The sequence below is a fragment of the Notolepis coatsorum genome (genome assembly GCF_963971535.1).
Source record: "Notolepis coatsorum genome assembly, chromosome: 6".
NCBI classification, from domain to species: Eukaryota; Metazoa; Chordata; class Actinopteri; order Aulopiformes; family Paralepididae; genus Notolepis; species Notolepis coatsorum.
This window is the reverse complement of record NC_140170.1, coordinates 78,938,622-78,958,283: the sequence shown is the minus strand read 5'-3', so window position 1 is coordinate 78,958,283 and position 19,662 is coordinate 78,938,622. Positions and strand designations below refer to the sequence as shown.

Sequence of the window (19,662 nt, the reverse complement as noted above, 5' to 3'; positions counted from 1 at the left end):
ACGTTATACACCCACATTACACCTGTCAAGCATCTCATTACGTTTAGTGCTTTCTTGGATTTAGTTTCTATTTTAGCAACGTGAGTGTTCCGCCTCCCGACCTTACATGGCCCTTCTTCTTCTTCTCCACCTCTTCTTCTTCTTTGGAGTTAATGGCGGGTCTCCTCGCGTGGTTTTTTCCGTAGCCTATGTGTGCGAAGACGCTCTCTGATTGGCTAGCCGCGTACAGCGAAGACCCTCTCTGATTGGTTTAGCGCCGAAGGGTCTCTTCCGCCATGTACAAAAAAAATCACGCGTCTCCACCATAGATATCTATGGTCTCCACCGCGTTATTTCTAAACGTAGCCGCATTTCTGGCAGACACTCTCTGATTGGCACTGACTGATGCTCTCTGATTGGCCACTGGCATGTACCTTAACCAACTTCGAAAGAGTGCCTAAGCTTAACCAGTGTAGAAACAGGCGTCGGCCAATCAGAGAGCGTCTTGCCAGAAATGCGGCTAGGTTTAGAAATAACGCGTCTCCACCTCCGGCTTCTTCTTCTTGTCTTTTGTGCAGCGGGAATATGACGTCAGAGCAAGGTTAGCGTAGCAGCTCTGTGTCGAGCTGCTGGCATTCGCAACACGCGCGGTGTGAGGGACCAGTTGCCGGTAATGTTCATATTTTGTTTATAAATAGCTAATGTTTGTCGCTTCTTCATGGCAAACTATAACGTTAATAGTCTTCCTTACTACGAATAGCTTTTAGTACTTTGTGAGTTCGAGTATAAATAACGTTAATGTTAGTGCTCATAAATTGGGCCTACCGTTATTAACGTTATTATGTTAGGTCTGACGAACCGCGGTGCAACAACAGGTTAGCTAGCTAGCTACCGTTCGTTTATCGTTACTCTGCTATTTAGCTATAACGTTAATGCATTTATGTTTGATTAGTCATCTTTAATTGGGGCATATATTCCTGTTTATAATATCATTTACAACGTCGTGGTAAAATATAATAATGTCGGGCACACCACGGTTAATCTAACGCTAGCTAGGGGGTGTGCTATGTGCTAAGCTAACGTTAGCTGGACAAGCGGCGTTGCTTTCATTTCCGGAACTCCTACCAGTAACCAGTCTAGCTAATATGTTAAAGTGAACCGAGTTAGAATAATACCTCCCAATTAAACTCGACGTGAAAGCAGTGTGTGCCATATTAGAGTCGGTGACATATTAATATTTGAAGCCATGCAGCGGGAACGAGAGAAGCAGTTTTCTAGGAACGTTAATGGTCTGAACGACTCGTTAGGCCGGAGGAACCAGATGTAGAAATACAATACATTTTTTTTTTTTACTATTCTTCTTCACGCATTGTGGTGAAAGTATGCTATTGTTTTGCCCCCATGGCAGTTAAGTCGGTATTTGTGTGAACATGATTCACTCCCTGAAGCTATAACCCGAGAGGGAAGAGCATTAATGCAAAACTGTGGTATCGGCCGTGGTGGTGGGAGACCAGTCATTCATTTTGGCAATCGTGATTTTAACTCTACTCATAACATCATATATCGTTTTAGTTTATTTGCATTTAAAGATGAAACGGTACATTTAATAAAGTGTTCTTAAAAGAATAATGTGCAGGAGAGATGATAATAAATAAAATAAACCGTGGGGCTTACAATCGACCCCTCCCCCCTCAAAATAGACAGTAGCTAAAGGAAAACTCCAACATTTTGGGGAATTAGCTTATTTGCCATCTACCCTGGAGTTAGACAGACGATACATACCTTTTTTCTTATCTGTGCATGCAGTAGGAGTAGGAAGACACGCACCGTTAGCCTAGCTTAGCGTCAGTCACTGGAAGTAGGTTCCTCCATTAGCCTAGTTCCCAACGTCTTCCTACTCCTACTGCATGCAGATAAGAAAAAGGGTATGATTTTCCAAAATGTCGGGAGTTTTCCTTTAATACTTTAACACATTAGCTTAAAAACATACTGATGCATACATCCGTGTACACATATCAACTCGTATACACACATGCCGACATAGTGACTGATATAAGTTGACAATGGCATTGGTTGGATTTAATCATTAGAATTGAGTTTCGTTTTAATTAACTCTTTCTTTGAACTTTTAAATACAGATGATATTGAGCATGTTTCAGTTAGATATTTTATATTCTTCCATAGCACAACATCTTGATATAAAATGGTAATTTGGCAAACGAGATTCTACATAAAGGGATGTGTAAATTATTCCTTTTTTATAAATTAAGTAAATTATTATATTTACATGTGATGGGGCCAATATTTGAAATGTTTAGATAATCTGCAACGGCTGATGCCTGAGCTCACAAAAGCTGGTGAGGCATATTATCTACAGGCTGCCTAGCCAATTTTGCCATTCTTAGACTTAAATTCTTAGCTTTAAATGCTCAGTATTTTTCATTGGCCACTCTTAACAACATACAATGTTCATTGTCTGTATAATTAGATTGATTATGGTATTTTAGTGAGAAAATATGAAGAACGTTAGTTGAGCCTTCAACAAGCTAAACTCGCCAGTAAATTAGCTTTGTCCAACATAGTTTTTTTTTGGGTCCACTTTTTCTCCCATCCCAATTTCTCCTCGCCAATTCTCCCCTCCCCTGTCTCGAACGTTGCTAGACTGCATCCCACTGGTCGGCTGCAGTGAGGACCAAGCCTTATCAGCCCCACAGAGGTTTATTGTAAAATGCGGCTTGCATCTGGCCTACGCGGTGGGTCTTTTCAGGACACAGAGCCTGAAAATGTTTATTTTTACCTGGGAATCGATACCGGTACTCGCAGTACTTTTTTTCCTGTACTTTACTCTCCCTCTCTGAAGTCTAAACTTCACAACACACACTCTCTGAAGTCTAAACTTCACAACACGCAATCTAAAACCCCTTACCTCCCTCTCCCAAACCGATCTTGTATCTCAATGGGACTTCCTGGTTAAATAAATCATTAAATTTGTTTGCGATTTGATAATTTCATCGTTCCAAATCACGATTTCGATTTAAAATCGATTAATCGTCCAGCCCTACATCCAATCCCCACCCACCGGCTTTCCCACCCTCTAACACTGCCAATTGTGTTAGTATGACGACCGGCCAAGCCGGTAGCAATGCCGAGAGCTGGGCTCCATACCAGCATCTCCTGCGTTAGTGGCGAGCGCCTTGCCCACTGCGCCGCCGCCCTTTAGTCCAACATAGTTGAATGATGTTGCTTTACATAGGTTCTCAGTCACCATGGCTAGGGAGAATTTGAATGATTAGGACACACTTTGGAGTCCCTTAAAATATTTGTGTGGTCTGGGCTGTTGCACTGAAATTCTGGATCAGTCCTGTTAGCGATAATGTAAATGAGCCAAACCTCATTTGGTTGTGAAAACAGCCCCATATTTTACATCTGGTTGACGTCTCGCATTAACTTTTCACTTTAAGAGTGGTGCATGTTTAGGGATGGGTACCTTCACATTTGAACCGATACCGGTACCTGTGAATCGATACCTGTACCCAACGGTACCTTTTTTCGGTACTTTAGTCTCAAGAAATTTAATTTACCTACCTCAGTCGTAAAAAAAAAAATCCAAACTTCAAATAACTACAATTTCGCCCGTTTTCGGCTTGTCATTGCTCCGACTGCTTTGTTGTTGAATCAAGTCAAATCCTAGGTAAGCATATATTGTGCGTGTGAACGTTGACATGAAAAGAAAAAAATAAAAGTAAAAATATTTTTTTCTGTTTCTCACTTGATTCGATACTCGGTAGTACCGATGTGTTTCGGTTCGGTACCTCAAAAGTACCGAATTCGGTACCCATCCCTATGCATGTTTTATTAAAATATAAATTAAAAAGATTAGACAAGCCAACTTGAACCGGATCTCACTCGTGCATTTGTGTTTCAACAATAGGGAGTTGTTCAGTCAGTTAGGGACATTCACTATTGTAGGCCAGTCCTGTGGGTCTGGCAAATATTTACTTAATGTCCTGTGGCGAGCCCCAGAAATTAGACTTCTAATGGCGTTTTGCACCTGCACGGACACCACCAAAAAGATTAGCTTACCTATACATTTCTTGTCTGTTGCGCCAAGGTCTTTTGAACTTTATGTCAGGCTCCTACCACTTTGTCTACTGTTACGGTCTAGTTTCAAATAAATGAAATATCACCGTCATTAATTTAATACAGTCATTAATTTAATTAGTTTTTCAACAATATTAGCTTTTGTCGTACAATGCTAGGCTCATTGTAGATACGTTTGTAGATAAGCAATGATATTCTGCCATCAACAAAAGTTCATGATGTCTGCCATGCCTGCTTGAAGTTGTGCTTCAGTTGTCAGCTGTGAGTGGGAAAAAGCTCATTTACTAGCTTGTCAGTTGTGAGTGGGAAAAAGCTCATTGTGTAAAATGTTTACCAAATTTAACACTGACGCCAAGTTCGCCAACCAACAAAGTAGTAAAAAGCCAGACGGTAAGTTTAAAGTGACTGATCACGGATCAGCATCGTTGCCAGCGAGGGATGACATGGATGAGAAACTACTACCTTTGATGGTCTGTCCAAATGCAAAACACTTGTCACAAGTCCCATTTTTGGGGCTATCCGGACACACTGACTTTGAGGAAGAACCCTTGGATTGCTAGAAGGCTCATCAAGTTTACTGCCCACCTACAACTTACTAATGTGTTTCTTGTTCCTCTCCTAGGAAAGTCTGACGGTACACCTCCAAAAGCCACCAGGATCTGTGGAAAATGGGAGGTATGGTGACAATTCTATTCACATTATTGTTTTCTGTTCTGTAGCTTTATGTTGTATATTTATGTGTGTTTTTATCAGCTAAACATGCTGGCTTATTTATTTTCACTTGAAAGGATACGTCATTTTCAGAACCCTTCAAGGTAGGGCTGGGCGATATGGAAAAAAAATCATACCGCAATAACGATATAATGTTATCATATTTCTCGATCGATAATTATCGGATTGTTATAAGTATTAAAAAAAGAAAATGTTTTTTTTTAATTTTTTTAACGACATACTGGTATGTATGTTTATTTTGCAGCAATTCTTTGTCATTGCCGCCATCTTTAGTGTTACATCCCCGCACACTCCAGTTCTCAGGCTGTAGCTGGTTTAAAAGCGAAAGTAAACCGGCTTCTCTGCTGGCTGTGGCTCCAGGGGAGTTGAACAGTTCTGGCTCTGCTAGTTTATTTTTGATATTTTGGCGCTTTTTTGGTGGACAAACCACCATGTGCACCGTGACTCGTGACTGGAGTCTAGTTCTGCTAGCACACATAGCCTACTGTGTACAGACGGTTTCAAACTGTATTTTAAATTAGAACGCAAACTAAATAAATGGACAAGAGAGAAATAAATCTCAGTATTGTCATTTGGACAAGCAAAGCCATTACTTTAAGTTGCAGGCAAGAAAGACAAGTCTGTCCACTGTCTGGTTTTAAAACTGCCCTGTTGCAGGTATATATTAAAAAAAAAAAAAACGATTTTTTTTACTTCCGATATTTGATATAGATTATTAACACTTTAATCGCCATGGGTTAAATTCATAATTTACCATCCATCGCCAGCTCTATTTGTCTATGGAGAAGTTCCCCTTCTTTGCAGGGCTATAACTTTTTAAATTCTATTGCTAAATTGCCATTATTATGGCCCATTCAATGTCCTATATGTATTGTTCAGGGTGTAGCAACGTTAAACTTTTTCATTCACATATTCATACTAAAATATGGTCTAAAGTATAAGTATGTTTTTATCGTTTTCTGCAGCTTTCTTCAGAACGTGATTTATAGCCCTAAATGCAGTATATTGATGATCAAATACAGTTTGGTAGGAATCTGTGCGAGATAAAAAAAAAAAATTCAACTGGATGTGCTTCTAGAAGTTTCTACGTATCATCTGATGATGACCGGATGGGCGGGGGATCGTTTATAATTCCGTGGGCAGCGTTAGATGATTAATCCAGAGTGGGTCATATGTTCATCATAGCAGTTTATATCGAACACGTTAGAATATAACGCTGAATCTTACCATGGCAGATGAGCGTGGAACAGAATTTTTTCTATTATGGGATGTAGAAATGCCCGATCCATTTACAGGTTGTATAATAGTATATACGTCCAAATCATGTTGTTTTTTTCGAGTTATTTGCACCGATCGATGTTCTCTGTATCAAGACGGAGTCTCTCTAACGATAGCGAGTGCCCGGACCACATATGGATGAGCACTACCGGTTCAAAGGTTAATTTCCTGTTGGCGATCTGCCGATCGGCCACCAGATGGCGCTCTTGAACCGCTAGAGAGTTCAGTGGAGCTTTGCAGTGTGTCTCAGGGCTCCGGAAAGGAAATATGATTTCGATGACCGATTTTTGAAATATTGACATCAAAGACGAGTTACGGCGTCTTCGGCAGAATGAGCATGGCTAGGAATGACGTGTAAACTCGTCCACGGCGATCATAGTGTTAAAATATATCGCGATTTTTATCGTTGTCGTTATATCGCCCAGCCCTACTTCGCGGTTCATTAAACTGAAATGTTCAAGTTATTGTAAATGTGCTTGAATACACGCATACCCTTATGAGCAATTTTTTTGAATGTTTTTTCCCCATGTGCAATATTTGGCATGTTAATTCCATTAAAATAATTAGAAACCCGTAGCCCAACCTTAAGCCCGATCAACCCGGTACTTATTTCACATCATAAATATATCCATACAGTCCGTATTAATTAATGTTGCGTTTCTGAGTGAAGACTAGGGGTGTAACAATGGATCGAATCGTGGTCAAATGAAGAGATTTCATGATGCATTGAATCGTTGCCTGAAGAATAGTAATCCAATCATTGTGGGGTCAAATATTTACACCCATATAAGATAAGATATTCCTTTATTGATCCCCTTGGGGAAATGCAGGCATCATACTACTGACTTATAGTCCATTCATGCAGAGTGAATCAGTTCCCCAGCCACATTTCTGTATTCAAAATGTTTTGGGGAATTAACTGATCGAAAATGTATCGAATCGTGGGTAAAATTGCATGATGCATTGAATCGTTCCCTGAAGAATTTTAATCGATCGTTGTGGGGTCAAATATTTACACCCCTAGTAAAGACCCTGCCTAACCTATCTAAACGGCAGTCAAAGTGTGTATTTTTAGCACTGTTTGTTTACCAATGATTGTAAGTGTTATTAGCTAAATATGAGCTTGAGAAATGCACATGCACCGGAAACCTGATGATTTTGATGCAAGGAAATTACGCAGTCATGAAATCGTTGTAGTCCTAAGAAAGAGGGCTTTCGACGGGTGTCGAACATTTCATAAAACTACATTACCCATCTCACCAGCCGCTGTCAAAGCTGCGAATGTGAAAATAATAATATTGGTGTGGTTTTTTGTGATTTATATCTCACTGGTCGAGCAAATCGTATTGCCATAAAACACAAAGTATATTGTTTCTTTACTTTTCTGTGAATGTCTTAGAAGAAGAGAAACGTGTCGCAATCTGGTGAAAATGTTTGGAGCTATGGACATTATACAAAAGTAACTGTACTTACAGTAGATTTCATTCACGGTCTTTGCTGCCCTGTAACGGGCTCCGGGTGGTACTAAATCCAGATTTAACTCTGCCATTGGAAAGAGGAGATTTGACCCGACTCATGGATGTATGACTTGGCCATAATAAGGTTGTTTATATGCCTGATATTCTATTTTCATATTTCAAATAGCATGTTTCCGGGTGACAAAATTCAGTACTGTACAGGGTTAGAAATTAACGGGGGCTCGGGGCAAAATGCCCTTGAAAATGGACAAAATGCCCTCGATCAGTTAAGGGGGGCAAAAAACGCCCCCGACAGTTTACTAATTATATATATAATTATATATATGATCTACAGTGCGAGCATTTCCCTTGTATTTGCCCCTAATAATAAGTGTGTGTGCGCGACCCGGAAAAATCATTTACTCGAGACGAGTGACGATTACAAAACAGCTCCGCTGTTAATAGTCCCACATTACACAAGGCGCATAAACGTCCAATCACAGTAGCGCCCGAAAACAAAGTCACGGTACCGGCTTAGGCAAGTTATACATTCAGAATCAGACAACGCAAAAAAATCAGCCAGCCATGAAGCCCATTCATTTTTATTTTGAGCAAAAGAGAGACTAGGAGAAAGAGGAATCCGGCTGACATGGCTTTTGAAGTGATATTCGCACGTGTTTTTGCGGGTCCAGTCCCCACGGTATGTTGACAGAATTCGCAAAACACCTTATCGACTGAAGCATAAAAGTCATTAGGATACTGCTCTGCTCTGAATTTAGGGCTTAGCGGGGAATTTCTTCCGACGTTAACGACGCACCGAAGCAGCTAGACGCTTGGTCATTTCTCCGTGTTGTGTGTAACACGCAGCGGTCCCCGCCTCCTCCCTCCTTGCAACAAACGTTCCACCCAAAAACGGAATTTCTATTTCATAATGAATTAAATAATTGTATAAAGAATTTTCAATGTTCTGTCATCTAATAATATATTCCATTACCTTTCCATTATCTTTCCTTTATCTTTCCTATCTGTATCAAAGTCAAAATGTTGGTATCATAACAACACTACAACATACAAAAGCAGCTTGACAACCGATATCCTTTGCGTTTGATTGATTGAAAACTTTATTAACAGATTGCAGAATGGATACAGTACAGCTCAATACACACAATTGTTAAGGGGATGCAGACCAGAGAAAGACTTTCGTCTTGTTTACATCAGGGTCCCCCATTTTCAATTCATAGTGTGCACACGCACAGTATAATATGCATGAGATAAATAGTTAATAAACTCTGTTACTTGAACAATTTTCACTGTGCTCCTAAATTTCTTTGTGTGCTCCTAAATTTTTATCAAAAAAAAAAGCCCTTGAAAAGAAATGTTAATTTCTAACCCTGGTACTGTATCTACAAAAACCCTGTAAATCAACTGTCCCTTTATTCATTTGCTTAGATTTTTTGTACACTTGATCTCAAGAAGGTTCTGAATGACCTCAGTGGCAATTATTCACTTCTGGTCAATGTTAGCATGGTGTTATTCACCGTCAAAGATGGAAAATATATATATATTCTCCTTTGGTTCATTACAATTTACTCAAGCATAGTAACTGTTACATTCAATCCTAAAATATGGCTCGTGTAGGCCTTGAATGTAAAGTGGTGGACACAGGACACTGGACAAGAGTTATCAAAAATAACTATTTATTCGCACAGCAACTAATTTAGAGAACAAAAAGATGGGGAGCTGGGTGCTCCAGACTCCCTAGTTCAGGATAGGGCTGGGCGATATGACCAAAAACGTTATCGCGATAAAATTATAAAATTATTTTCATATAATTCGATATCGATAATTATCGTCGATATAATGTCTGTCAAGTTTAATTAACTTCTTATGCTGCTGCGAATGTCTCAAGTCGAGTTGATGTCGTCATCAGTCTGCGCACGTTAGCAGACAAGCGGAGTATCTCATGACAATAAATATGACACTAAAATACTCTCTTCCGCCACAATATATTGAAACGACGTCCACTGTATATACCACACTACCATAAACGTGGCCTCAGAATTCAAAACACACACATACTCGGCACGTAAATATATAAAACAGTGCCGTGCAAGCTAGTTATCCTAGCCAGCCTGTTGGTTCTAAGCGGTGCATTCCATGACAATGTGCTAAATATGACACTAAAATACTCTCTTCCGCCACAATATATTGAAACGACGTCCACTGTATATCCCACACTACCATAAACGTGGCCTCAGAATTCAAAACACACACATACTCGGCACGTAAATATATAAAACGACGCCGTGCAAGCTAATTAGCCTAGCAAGCCTTGTTGTTGAGTGAGTCCTACCTCCTTCCGGGTCTCGGCCATCTCCTTCACTGATTGGTTGTTAGCTGTTGTGCGTAAGCACGTCATCACGTAACGTTGGTTGTTGTTAGTGAGTGAGCTGAGCCGAGGCTGAACGGAGCCAAGCTTGGAAAATCGATATATCGAAACTTTGCGACCGCGTTTCATGTTTATTTCGAGGAAATAATTTATCGCGATAGTTATCGTTATCGTTTTATCGCCCAGCCCTAGTTCAGGATATAATTATAAAGTAAAGCAAAAAGGACAACACGCCAAAAATAAACGAGTCAAGCAGGTGAGACTCTGGAGAGCTGAGATCTCTTGTGAAGTGGGAGACAAACTGCTGCAGCCTGCACTCTGCTTTGTAGGCGTGGTGCCTCAATCACCACACCTGTGGCAAATTAGAAAAGTGGCCATTTTAACTACAAGCAAAATGACAACAGAAAGAAAACGGTGTCAATCAAACCACCAATTAGTGACAGTACACTACAACCACAATGTGAATATGCACCACAGACAGTAAGTATCCCTCCACCGTGTGAAAGTAATACGTAACAGACACAATATTTCTTACACTGGGAATACATTCCCTCGGATCCATAGATGTCCCTAGATGCCAAGAACATGCAAATGGTTTTGGATAAATGAGGTTCTACTGTATGTTAGAATGGTTCTCTCTAGGGGTGTAACGGTACACAAAAACCATTCGGTACATACCTCGGTTTTGACGTCACGGTTCGCTACGGGTTTTCGGTACAGTGGGGGAAAGTTTGGCTTTCCATGTTCCACTCGGGTGATGTAGTGTGCAGTAACTAATTGTACTTGTAGGGCTGTCAACGAATATTCTATATTGAAATTAATAAAAGGTGATATTAGATTGTGAAAGAAAACAGCCCTCGGTGGGCGGTCGTTAGTGGTAACTTAACATACCGCTGTATTTGTTCGGTACACAGCCGTACTGAACCTCAGGTCCAGTACTGAAACGGTTCGGTACGGATGCGTGTACCTTTACACCCCTAGTTCTCTCCTTATGAATGGTATAATACCAGACAGCTTTGCATATTTCCAATGAAAGTGTAAATCTCTCCCTCTCTTTTCTCTTTCCCTCTTTCTCAAGATCCTGCCCTTCATAGAGATTGTCCCATTGACTGCAAGGTTTATGTTGGGAATTTAGGCAATAGTGGGAACAAGACGGAGCTGGAAAGGTCATTTGGGTACTATGGACCCTTACGAAGTGTATGGGTCGCCAGGAACCCTCCAGGCTTTGCTTTTGTTGAGTTTGAGGATCCCAGAGATGCAACTGATGCCGTGAGAGAACTGGATGGAAGGTAAAACTTGTAACACATTTGTAGCCTTTGTTCCCTTTTTGTTCAGTTAATCTTTGCACACGGGCACTCATCTAATACGTTGTATTTTAGGACGCTGTGTGGCTGTCGAGTGCGCGTGGAGTTGTCCAACGGGGAGAAGCGCTCGAGGAGCCGCGGACCTCCCCCATCCTGGAGCAGACGCCCTCGGGACGAGTTCAGGGGCGGCAGACGGGGCAGTCCCCCCGCCAGAGGACGCAGGTACGCATCACCTGCCCGAGATCTATTAGTCTTGTCCCGTGTTGTAACATATTTGATAGCTGATAAGGAAAGGAAGACATCGCATTCCCCTGCCAATTCTTTCATTAGCTGCTTCACCCCAACCCCTTTCCCTCCACCAAGTTCTCTCAGGTTAGGTAAGCAGCGCTGTTAAAATTTGTCCAATTGCCACATTGGCTGGAAAAAAGTTGTTTTGCGCAGAGCTCTTCGGACATTTAAGAATAGCAGTTTTTTGAAAAGTAGCAGAGAAAGAGAATTCTTTGTCAAAGCCGAAATCAAATCCACTTTACCATAGCCTTAATTTTTATGTCGGCATTAATACTACTACATGTACACTATATTGTCTATGATATATATTTTAAATGTTTTATAATTCTGTATAGTTTTTTTTTTTTTTTTTTTTTTTTTTACTTAACAGAAGCGCCCACCTTTCTTAGCTTATTAGTATTGTAGTGTGGATCTGGAATTTGCTACATCAGCCATAATTTCATTTTGCATACACAATCAAAACAGCCAATCATAACTTTTTAGCCCATGGCTGTTTGTCTATTTTCAAACCACAGCGTGAGAGGGGAGTGACATAGTGCTACAGAGAACAGTGTTAACTAGCAGCAGCATGTCTGAAACTAAGAACCACTGATTTATCAGCTAATACAGTTAACGCAAACAAAACGGGATGATATCTTCCGGTGCAATCCGACATTATTGTTGGACATTTCTTTCGGAATGATTTGAAAATGGCATTATCGTGGCAGGGATGTGAAGCGCTGGTGTTTCCTGGATGAAGGCTGTACGCAGTCACCTTGTCTTGGGCTCCGGAGCGCGCTCTAGCCAGGCCCCAGCTGGGGCTAATGCAATGAGCTAGCCGGCTGGGTAACTTGTGTTGCCTGCCACTCAACAGTGAAACGGATTTCTCATGTAGCTACATGCATGGAACAGAGAGCAGAATACCAGAGGGATCACGATTCAGAGAACGTGATGTAGCGATTAAGCATGAGTGACGGCTGACAATTGTCTGCAAGGCCTAACCAGTTAGTCAGCGGCATTAGCTAACCAGTTAAAAACGTGCTTTGCATCCGCCTGGTGCGCTCTGAAGCTCAAGATTGACTGACTGCCTTCATCTGGGAGGGATCACACCGTCTTTCCACTAAACCACTTTCAATTGGCTTTGTCCAAAGCATTGTGTGTAGCGCTTTGACCATGCTACGTTACATGCCAACGTTAGCAAGATGGCTTATTTACTTGAGAGAACTGCTGTCACTCAAGTTTCACTCGTAAATATTATGACCCCCCTCCCTCCTTTCCCAAGCAGTTTGTCAGCTCTAAGGACAATTTGATTATATCCATTAAACAGTTATTTACATTTGACCAATTAAATCTTGTTACAATACCAATAGTACAAAACTCATATTTGATATAGTTTGAAACAGGTAAAAGGGTATATAAACACAATTTCAGTTTGACTTTTAAGTGGTAGCTCAAGGGTAGTGCTTTGTCATAGATCAATAAAATTATATGGCAATCTTTTGATGATTTGTTTTGTATGGATGCAAATTTTGTTTTAATTCTCAGCTCAGTTGCCATCTCTATTAATAAAACTGAACCCCGTTGCAGAGTCACCACCACGCTTCTCACCACCCTCTGTCAACTAGTCCTCTATCATGTGACCTCTGACCAGCGTGCCCCGTTCTGCTTGGCTGGTGTTGTCACATGACCAAGGCGCACCGCCAGTCGCCAGGTTCCACCAACCTAATGGTTCCTGAGTATGCAGTTCCCAGCATCCTCATCCTCCTCCTCCTCCTCCAACTTAAATCCATATGACAGCGGCCCACTTCGCACTATCGACCATTCAGCATCAAAAAGTTAAATACAACTATCTACGACAACAGCCCCACAATAAAGCCAGAAAAAAACCTACAGCCTCCCCTTCCAGCCAGCCAACCAAGCAACATATCTCCTCTGCAATTCGACCTCCCTCACCATCAGTATGGCTTCCTTGCGTCATTTCTATCTTGTCCAATCCCCCCAAAATAGTAAGTTGTTTTTCTCCTCTGCATTTTTGTAGCTTTATTCCTAATCTTGATTTTAAAGCCGCTTGAACACATTCTCTCAGCAGCTATATATTCTCCACTACTAGAGGGGCTGTGGAAGTCTTTGCCATAGATCAAAGATTTAATCCTTCAACTCAAGAGTTGGGACCGAGAAACTGCTGGCTGTAATTTAACAGATGGAAAGTTTCAGACGAACACGTCAAACAAATGTGCAGTTTGTGCTGAGGGCATTTTCATAGCTCGACATTAGGCATTTGTTCATAGGATAAATTGGAAAACATTGTACTGTGATGTTAAACTTGGTCTGTAGCAATAATAGGGAATACGATTGTCATGGAGGAATATGATTCAATTCTAGTTAAATACCTGTCCGCTTTATATACCTGTCCGCTTTATAAAGGGAATCTCAAGTTTTCGACTCTTATCAGAATTGTTTATCAACTTCCGCTATTGAGTGAATTATAACCCATGTTGTGTTCAGACTGGGTGTGCAGTAAATGGCTAAATGGATGTAATTTTGAATCTGCTAATGCCAACATTGATGGCAAACGGCAGAATGCACCACGGTAAAAGGTAAAATTTGACTTTTAATTAACTTTCGTTAATAAAAAAGTGTTGAAACTGTTGATTACCAAACCAGTAACTGCAACAACAATGAAAGACATTACCTTACATCCAACTAATGTAGGGATTTGTATCAAACTACCACTACTTCAAAACATCTTGGAGGTACATGAAGCAAAAATTATACAGCAGAAACGTGGCACACCCTAAGATCTGTTTCCGAGGGGACATGGAGTAGCTGTGATGTAATCAGGAGGAAATGGAACAACAAAAAGCTTGTAGGAATGTAGCTTGCACCTAAATTATGACAAATGGCTAACTGCTTCCTATCTACTGCATAGTGTTGTTAAACTAGTGATTGAACTACATGTAGCTAATGAGCTACAAAGCTCCAACTACTTTTCTAGTGCACCTTGCAGAAATAATGTTCCACTCATACAGCTTCAGGTTTTATTGAGCAACAAAATGTATATATATATTATATATTGATATGGTACTTTTTTATGGTCCCATCAGACATGTTTCACTTGCCCAAAACCAAACAAAGTGTTTTGTTTTGACAAATGGTCAAGCCTTAATGTCGAGCTCTGATTTGGTCTCATCCATTTATCTGGCTGACGCGACCCGTGTTCACTGAAAAGGTTCCCTCATTTCACACTTAAGTTTAAGAGGGTCAGCGTCTTGATTCAGTACTGAAAGAGGTCACAGCAGCAGACCAGTCTGGCGATATGTAACAAGAATACCAGACGTTTCATAAGTGATGGCAAGGGATATTGTTTAATTTCCTGTTGGTAATTTGTTTTTCTTTATTACCTCTACACCATAGATCTCCTAGGAGGAGGAGCTTCAGCCGCAGTCGCAGCAGGTGAGCTTTTGATCTGAAGTGGATACCGTGGCGTTTAGAATTTGATTCACACGATGTTCGTCACATCATGGTGAGGTGTGTCTTAAAATGGCACGTCTAAAAGTGGTGCTGCGGTGAGCAACTGTAGCCCTAGTGGGCTTGTTTGCAATGGTGGACCCAACAAAAGCAGCAGCTCAACCAGAGTGAAAATGTCAAAGGACAGGGGAGCAACGAATGGACATGCTTTTGTGAAATGGAGTGCAAAATTATTTCCCAGTGTCTCATCACCTTGTAAGTAACAATGTTGGTTAGGCTAGGTTAATCAAGCTAAGTAAGCTAGCTAGTGAATGGTTTACATCTCTGAAATTATTGTACGCGTCGTCTCGGCTGATCAGCTATCTCGCTTTGCCGTCCCTTGCTTTCAGTGAGGGAAGGGCACTAGAGCAAACCCATAGCTGTGGGAACGCATTGGCTGTACTGTGTAGATGGGAACTGCCCCCACCAGCTTTTAACCCCTTGAGAAAACGTTATTTTAGTCCTTAAAATGGCCATGTTTATTTCTGAAAGAGCAGAATGCCACTTAAAGGTATTTGAAAAATTGCATGTTGCCATCGTTAGAATTCCTCATTGAAACGAATGAGTACTGCTAGTTTCAAGTTTCTTTAATAGTTGTCATACAGAAGTACAGAATACTTTTATCCAAAATGCTTCTTACTGTTACACTCCAGAGACTGTGCTAGACAAGATAAGTATGAAATAAAATAGTATAGCATATAAAAAAAAAAAAAGGCCACAGTGTTCAGTATAGACATATGTTCGATGCAGAATAGAAGTATATAATATACAATATACTATGCAGTGTACTAATATACAATACTTTATAGTGCAAAGCAGAAATGGGATGAGGTACAATTTAGGTACAATTTACAGTAAGGTGTACGAGTTGTAGTGCAAATCCTTTATCAATAAATATAAAGTGTGTTTAGGTGATCTAAAGTGTGGAGAGTGGGTGCTGCAGTGCGTTTGTTTAAAGTGAGTGTGTGTGTGTGCTGTGTGCATTTGATGGTTGTTGTATAGTGTTTATTGTTCGTTGAGCAGCCTGATGGCCTGGGGATAGAAGCTTCTTCTGAGTCTCTGTGCTCGCCTTGAGACTCCGGTATCGCTTGCCTGACCGCAGCAGTTCAAAGAGGCAGTTGTTCGGGTGGCTGGAGTCCTTGATGATTCTCTTAGCCTTACCCCTGCACCGCTTGTTGTAAATGTTCTGGAGGGTGGGGAGCCCCCCTCCAATTGTGCGTTCGGCTGAACGTGTCACTCTTTGTAGTCTGCTTCGGTCTTGTGCAGTGCTACTGTTGCCCCCTGCTTTCATTGAGGAATGTCTGCAATATTAATGAGTAATTGTTTAGGATAAATAAGATATATATGCAAACTTTATCCCCCATATTGTGACAAGTGCCTGCTGAAGAAAAACTTCAAAATGTCACGGTATCTCAAGACTGTTTTTATCAAGTGTAAATGTGTGATGTCATGCTCTTTTAAAAAAACGAATGGTTTAATAAATGGCACCTGATTTTTTTTTTGTTAAGCTCTCCTTCAAGAGACAGATGGAGGGACAAATCTCTTTCCAGAGACAGGAAACGTAAACCCTCAAGATCCGTCTCACGGTCGAAGAGGTGAGTGCAGCTGTTTTGTTTTTTTTAACCCTTTCACTGCCACACGACAGAAGGTTAACCCTTTACCATCACAGGGGGGGGGGGCAGGTGGCGCACGGAGATTACGTTCGTCACCAACACCGGGAGACACTGGATTCGCCTGTTCGAATCCAGCTCCCGGCGTTGCTATCAGCTTGGCTGGCCTCTCACACTGATACAATTGGCTGTATCAGAGGGTGGGAAAGCTGAAGGGTGGGTCCTGGGCGTTGTGGACAGCGACCCCTACAGTTCGGTCGGGGTGCCTGCTCAGCAAGGGTTGGAACTAAGGAGAGATGGTGTGGATAGGTTGGCCTGCCGGCAGGCTGCACATGCGTCGGAGGAAAGCATGCGACAGTCTCCGGTCTCCCGGACCAACAGTAGGGGAAAAAGTACGCAACAACCAGGAAGGGTGGGATGGGAGAAAAATCGGGAAAAAGGAGGGGAAGAAAGATAATAATAATAATAAAAAAAAAAAACTTTACCATCACACTACAGACGGTCGCCAGTGGACTCTCAGATGGGGCTGTAATGATGTGAAATTGACTTATTTCAATTTATATAAAATGTATAATACAAATAAAACATTGTACATTAATTCAACTGTTGGTTTCACAGTCGTTCCAGGTCTAATGACAGAAAGTGAAGTCGGGGACATTCATCCATACTAAAGGACAGTCCACATGTCGGATCTGGTTATGGGTTTGAAAGTTAAACTTTTTTTATACAAGCCTTTTTATTTTCTTTTGTTCTTTTGTTTTTTTATTCAACTCTTGAGGCAACCTCTATGTCCGCTTTGGATAATTTTCTGTTATGGCAACCCGTAAAACTATTGTCTAGTTTCCCCACATGCTGACAGTTCCATAGAGGGAATTGATTTAGATTATTTACCTTAAAGGCCCAATCCATGATCCAAACAGAAACAAACAAATGAGTAGCCCCACCACAAAAATTTGAATGGAGATACGTTTTCATTCTGTAGTTGATTGACTGACCTCTTGATGCAAGGACTAAAGCCAGATAATGGGTAAATATGAGTTTTAATTGTATTTGCTGTATTTTTGTCTGTCGAAGGTTTGTTTACATTGGTTACGTCAATAAACACTGGAGTAGAACAGACCTATATTCTGATTTACCACGGGTTAAGAAAGTTCAAAAAGCTCATATCGACAAATAAAACTCTTCTGAGGATGTATATATGCCCCACATTTACTTGGTCAAAACTCTGGATTGGGACTTTAAAAACTCTGTGGTAAACCATTTCTCTCTTCAAATTGGTAATTGATATGAAATGAAATGAATACTGTATTGCCTTGCATGTTTTCAGACTAGTGGCATAATTTAATTTTCTATGAGCATATGTTTGTTTTTTAAACTGTTTGAATTTAGAACGTAATGTTTTTTTTCTTTTTTTTTCTGTTTTCTGAAATTCCTTTTTCGATTTTAATCACCCCTTGAAATTATGTCGGGGTCTTCAAGTTCCGAAGGGCATCAGCATAATAATAGCCGATGCACACCCAAGAGTGATGAGCATACATCCACGTGCTGCAAGTTCATCGGCTGTCTTTCTCTCCGTGTCTGCAGTCTACTTGAAGCCTCTTTGCTAATCATTGATCTACAGTTTCTTGACTTCACATACATCACGATTAATCTCTTTGCAAAACGAGGCTATTCGGATCGGTTCTTCACGTCCTCGCTTTTGATTGTGACTTGATTGATATTACTTTTCAAAATTTGTTATTTCAGAAGCATGTTCAATAAATAGTTTTCAAGGTGATGTTTGTTACTTTGTTTTGTGTTCTGCATAGTTAACTTTGTAGGCAATATCTTGGGTCCATTAAGAGCAGGGGTCTGCAACCTTTTTGATATGAAGTGCTATTTTAAAATGTTCTCGCTAATTGGTGCCATATCAACATTAAGGTAAACATGTTCAATTATGACGCCACATCAAAATGTAAATCGCCAACCGATCTGTAATTCTATTCCATCCATATAAGCAACGTGCATAGGAATAGTTTTAATAACAATTTTCCTCATTATATAAGAACGCTATACAAGAATGCTGCTGTCTTTATGAGATGCTTGCTGTACCTGGACACATTCAGCCTTGTCTGAATCATCTTTTAGAGTTGTCTCATGTTTGGTGTCAAAATGGCGTTTAACACTATGTTTGGCAAACAACAGACTGACTCAAAGTGGCTGTGAAAGGATGAGAGGACACTTCAACGTTTCCAAAAAGGTTCCTCTCACACACTTGCTAGCGTGCCGTTTAGATACTGCGTGCCAATGGTGGCACTCGTGCCTGAGGTTGCTCACTACTGATTTGGGATGTTAAATTGAAACTGTCAATGTAGTCTTAAAGGGGCACTTTACCTGAATGACACTTTATTTGGCACATAATCTCACACATCCCAAGGCTCAACTGTTTCCCACGCATTCATTTAGTTTGACTCTTAGAGAGTTAATGAGTTTGAATATGGCCACCAGTGATATCAGAGGACACTGAATCCCTGTTAATTACAGCTCAATGAAATGTTGATTAACAATGACTCCCTATTGCAATTAATTGAGCTGTAATTGACAAAACAAGGATTCAGTGTCCTCCGATGACATCACTGGTGGCCATATTTAAACTCATTAACCATCAAACTATAATGTGTGCATAACAGTTTGTTTGTTTAGGGTAGGGTGACCAGATGCAAAAAGTCCAAAAGCAGGACAACAGTAAGATTTTGGTGGGACAGATGGATAATGTTTTATTAGAATAACTCGTCTTCACCGAATAGGTAAAGGTTAAATCAAAATAAATACAAATTAAATACAGAATTATATCTCCACATTCATCTTGGCACTGGCAGCTGGCTTGTTACCACCTAACATCTGTTTTAAATATTCAAACTTTATCACTTGACAGGAATGTCTTGTGTTCGATTTTTTTAAAGGGGGACATCCTCCCAATATGTGGGACGCGGTCTCAAATGGTGGGACAGTGCAACCAAAAGGGGGACACCTGGTCACCCTAGTTTAGGGGTATTAAC

At 40.7% G+C, this 19,662-nt stretch overlaps 1 protein-coding gene across 1 annotated transcript; it reads left to right on the top strand.

Moving 5' to 3' along the window:
• Nucleotides 1–557: 557 nt before the first annotated feature.
• Nucleotides 558–18,401, top strand: srsf3a (serine and arginine rich splicing factor 3a). The gene is made up of 7 exons (XM_084317380.1): nucleotides 558–649; nucleotides 4,703–4,755; nucleotides 11,015–11,225; nucleotides 11,316–11,462; nucleotides 14,922–14,960; nucleotides 16,523–16,609; nucleotides 17,243–18,401. Exons 2-7 carry the CDS (start codon nucleotides 4,749–4,751, stop codon nucleotides 17,268–17,270), a joined length of 519 nt encoding a protein of 172 aa, XP_084173506.1. The 5' UTR covers nucleotides 558–649; nucleotides 4,703–4,748; the 3' UTR covers nucleotides 17,271–18,401.
• The last annotated feature ends 1,261 nt before the right edge of the window (nucleotides 18,402–19,662 follow it).

Coding starts and splice junctions, on each gene's coding strand:
- srsf3a (XM_084317380.1), top strand. Junction 11,226..11,315: donor GTGAGAGAACTGGATGGAAG/GTAAAACTTGTA, acceptor GTTGTATTTTAG/GACGCTGTGTGGCTGTCGAG. Junction 14,961..16,522: donor TTCAGCCGCAGTCGCAGCAG/GTGAGCTTTTGA, acceptor TTTTTTGTTAAG/CTCTCCTTCAAGAGACAGAT.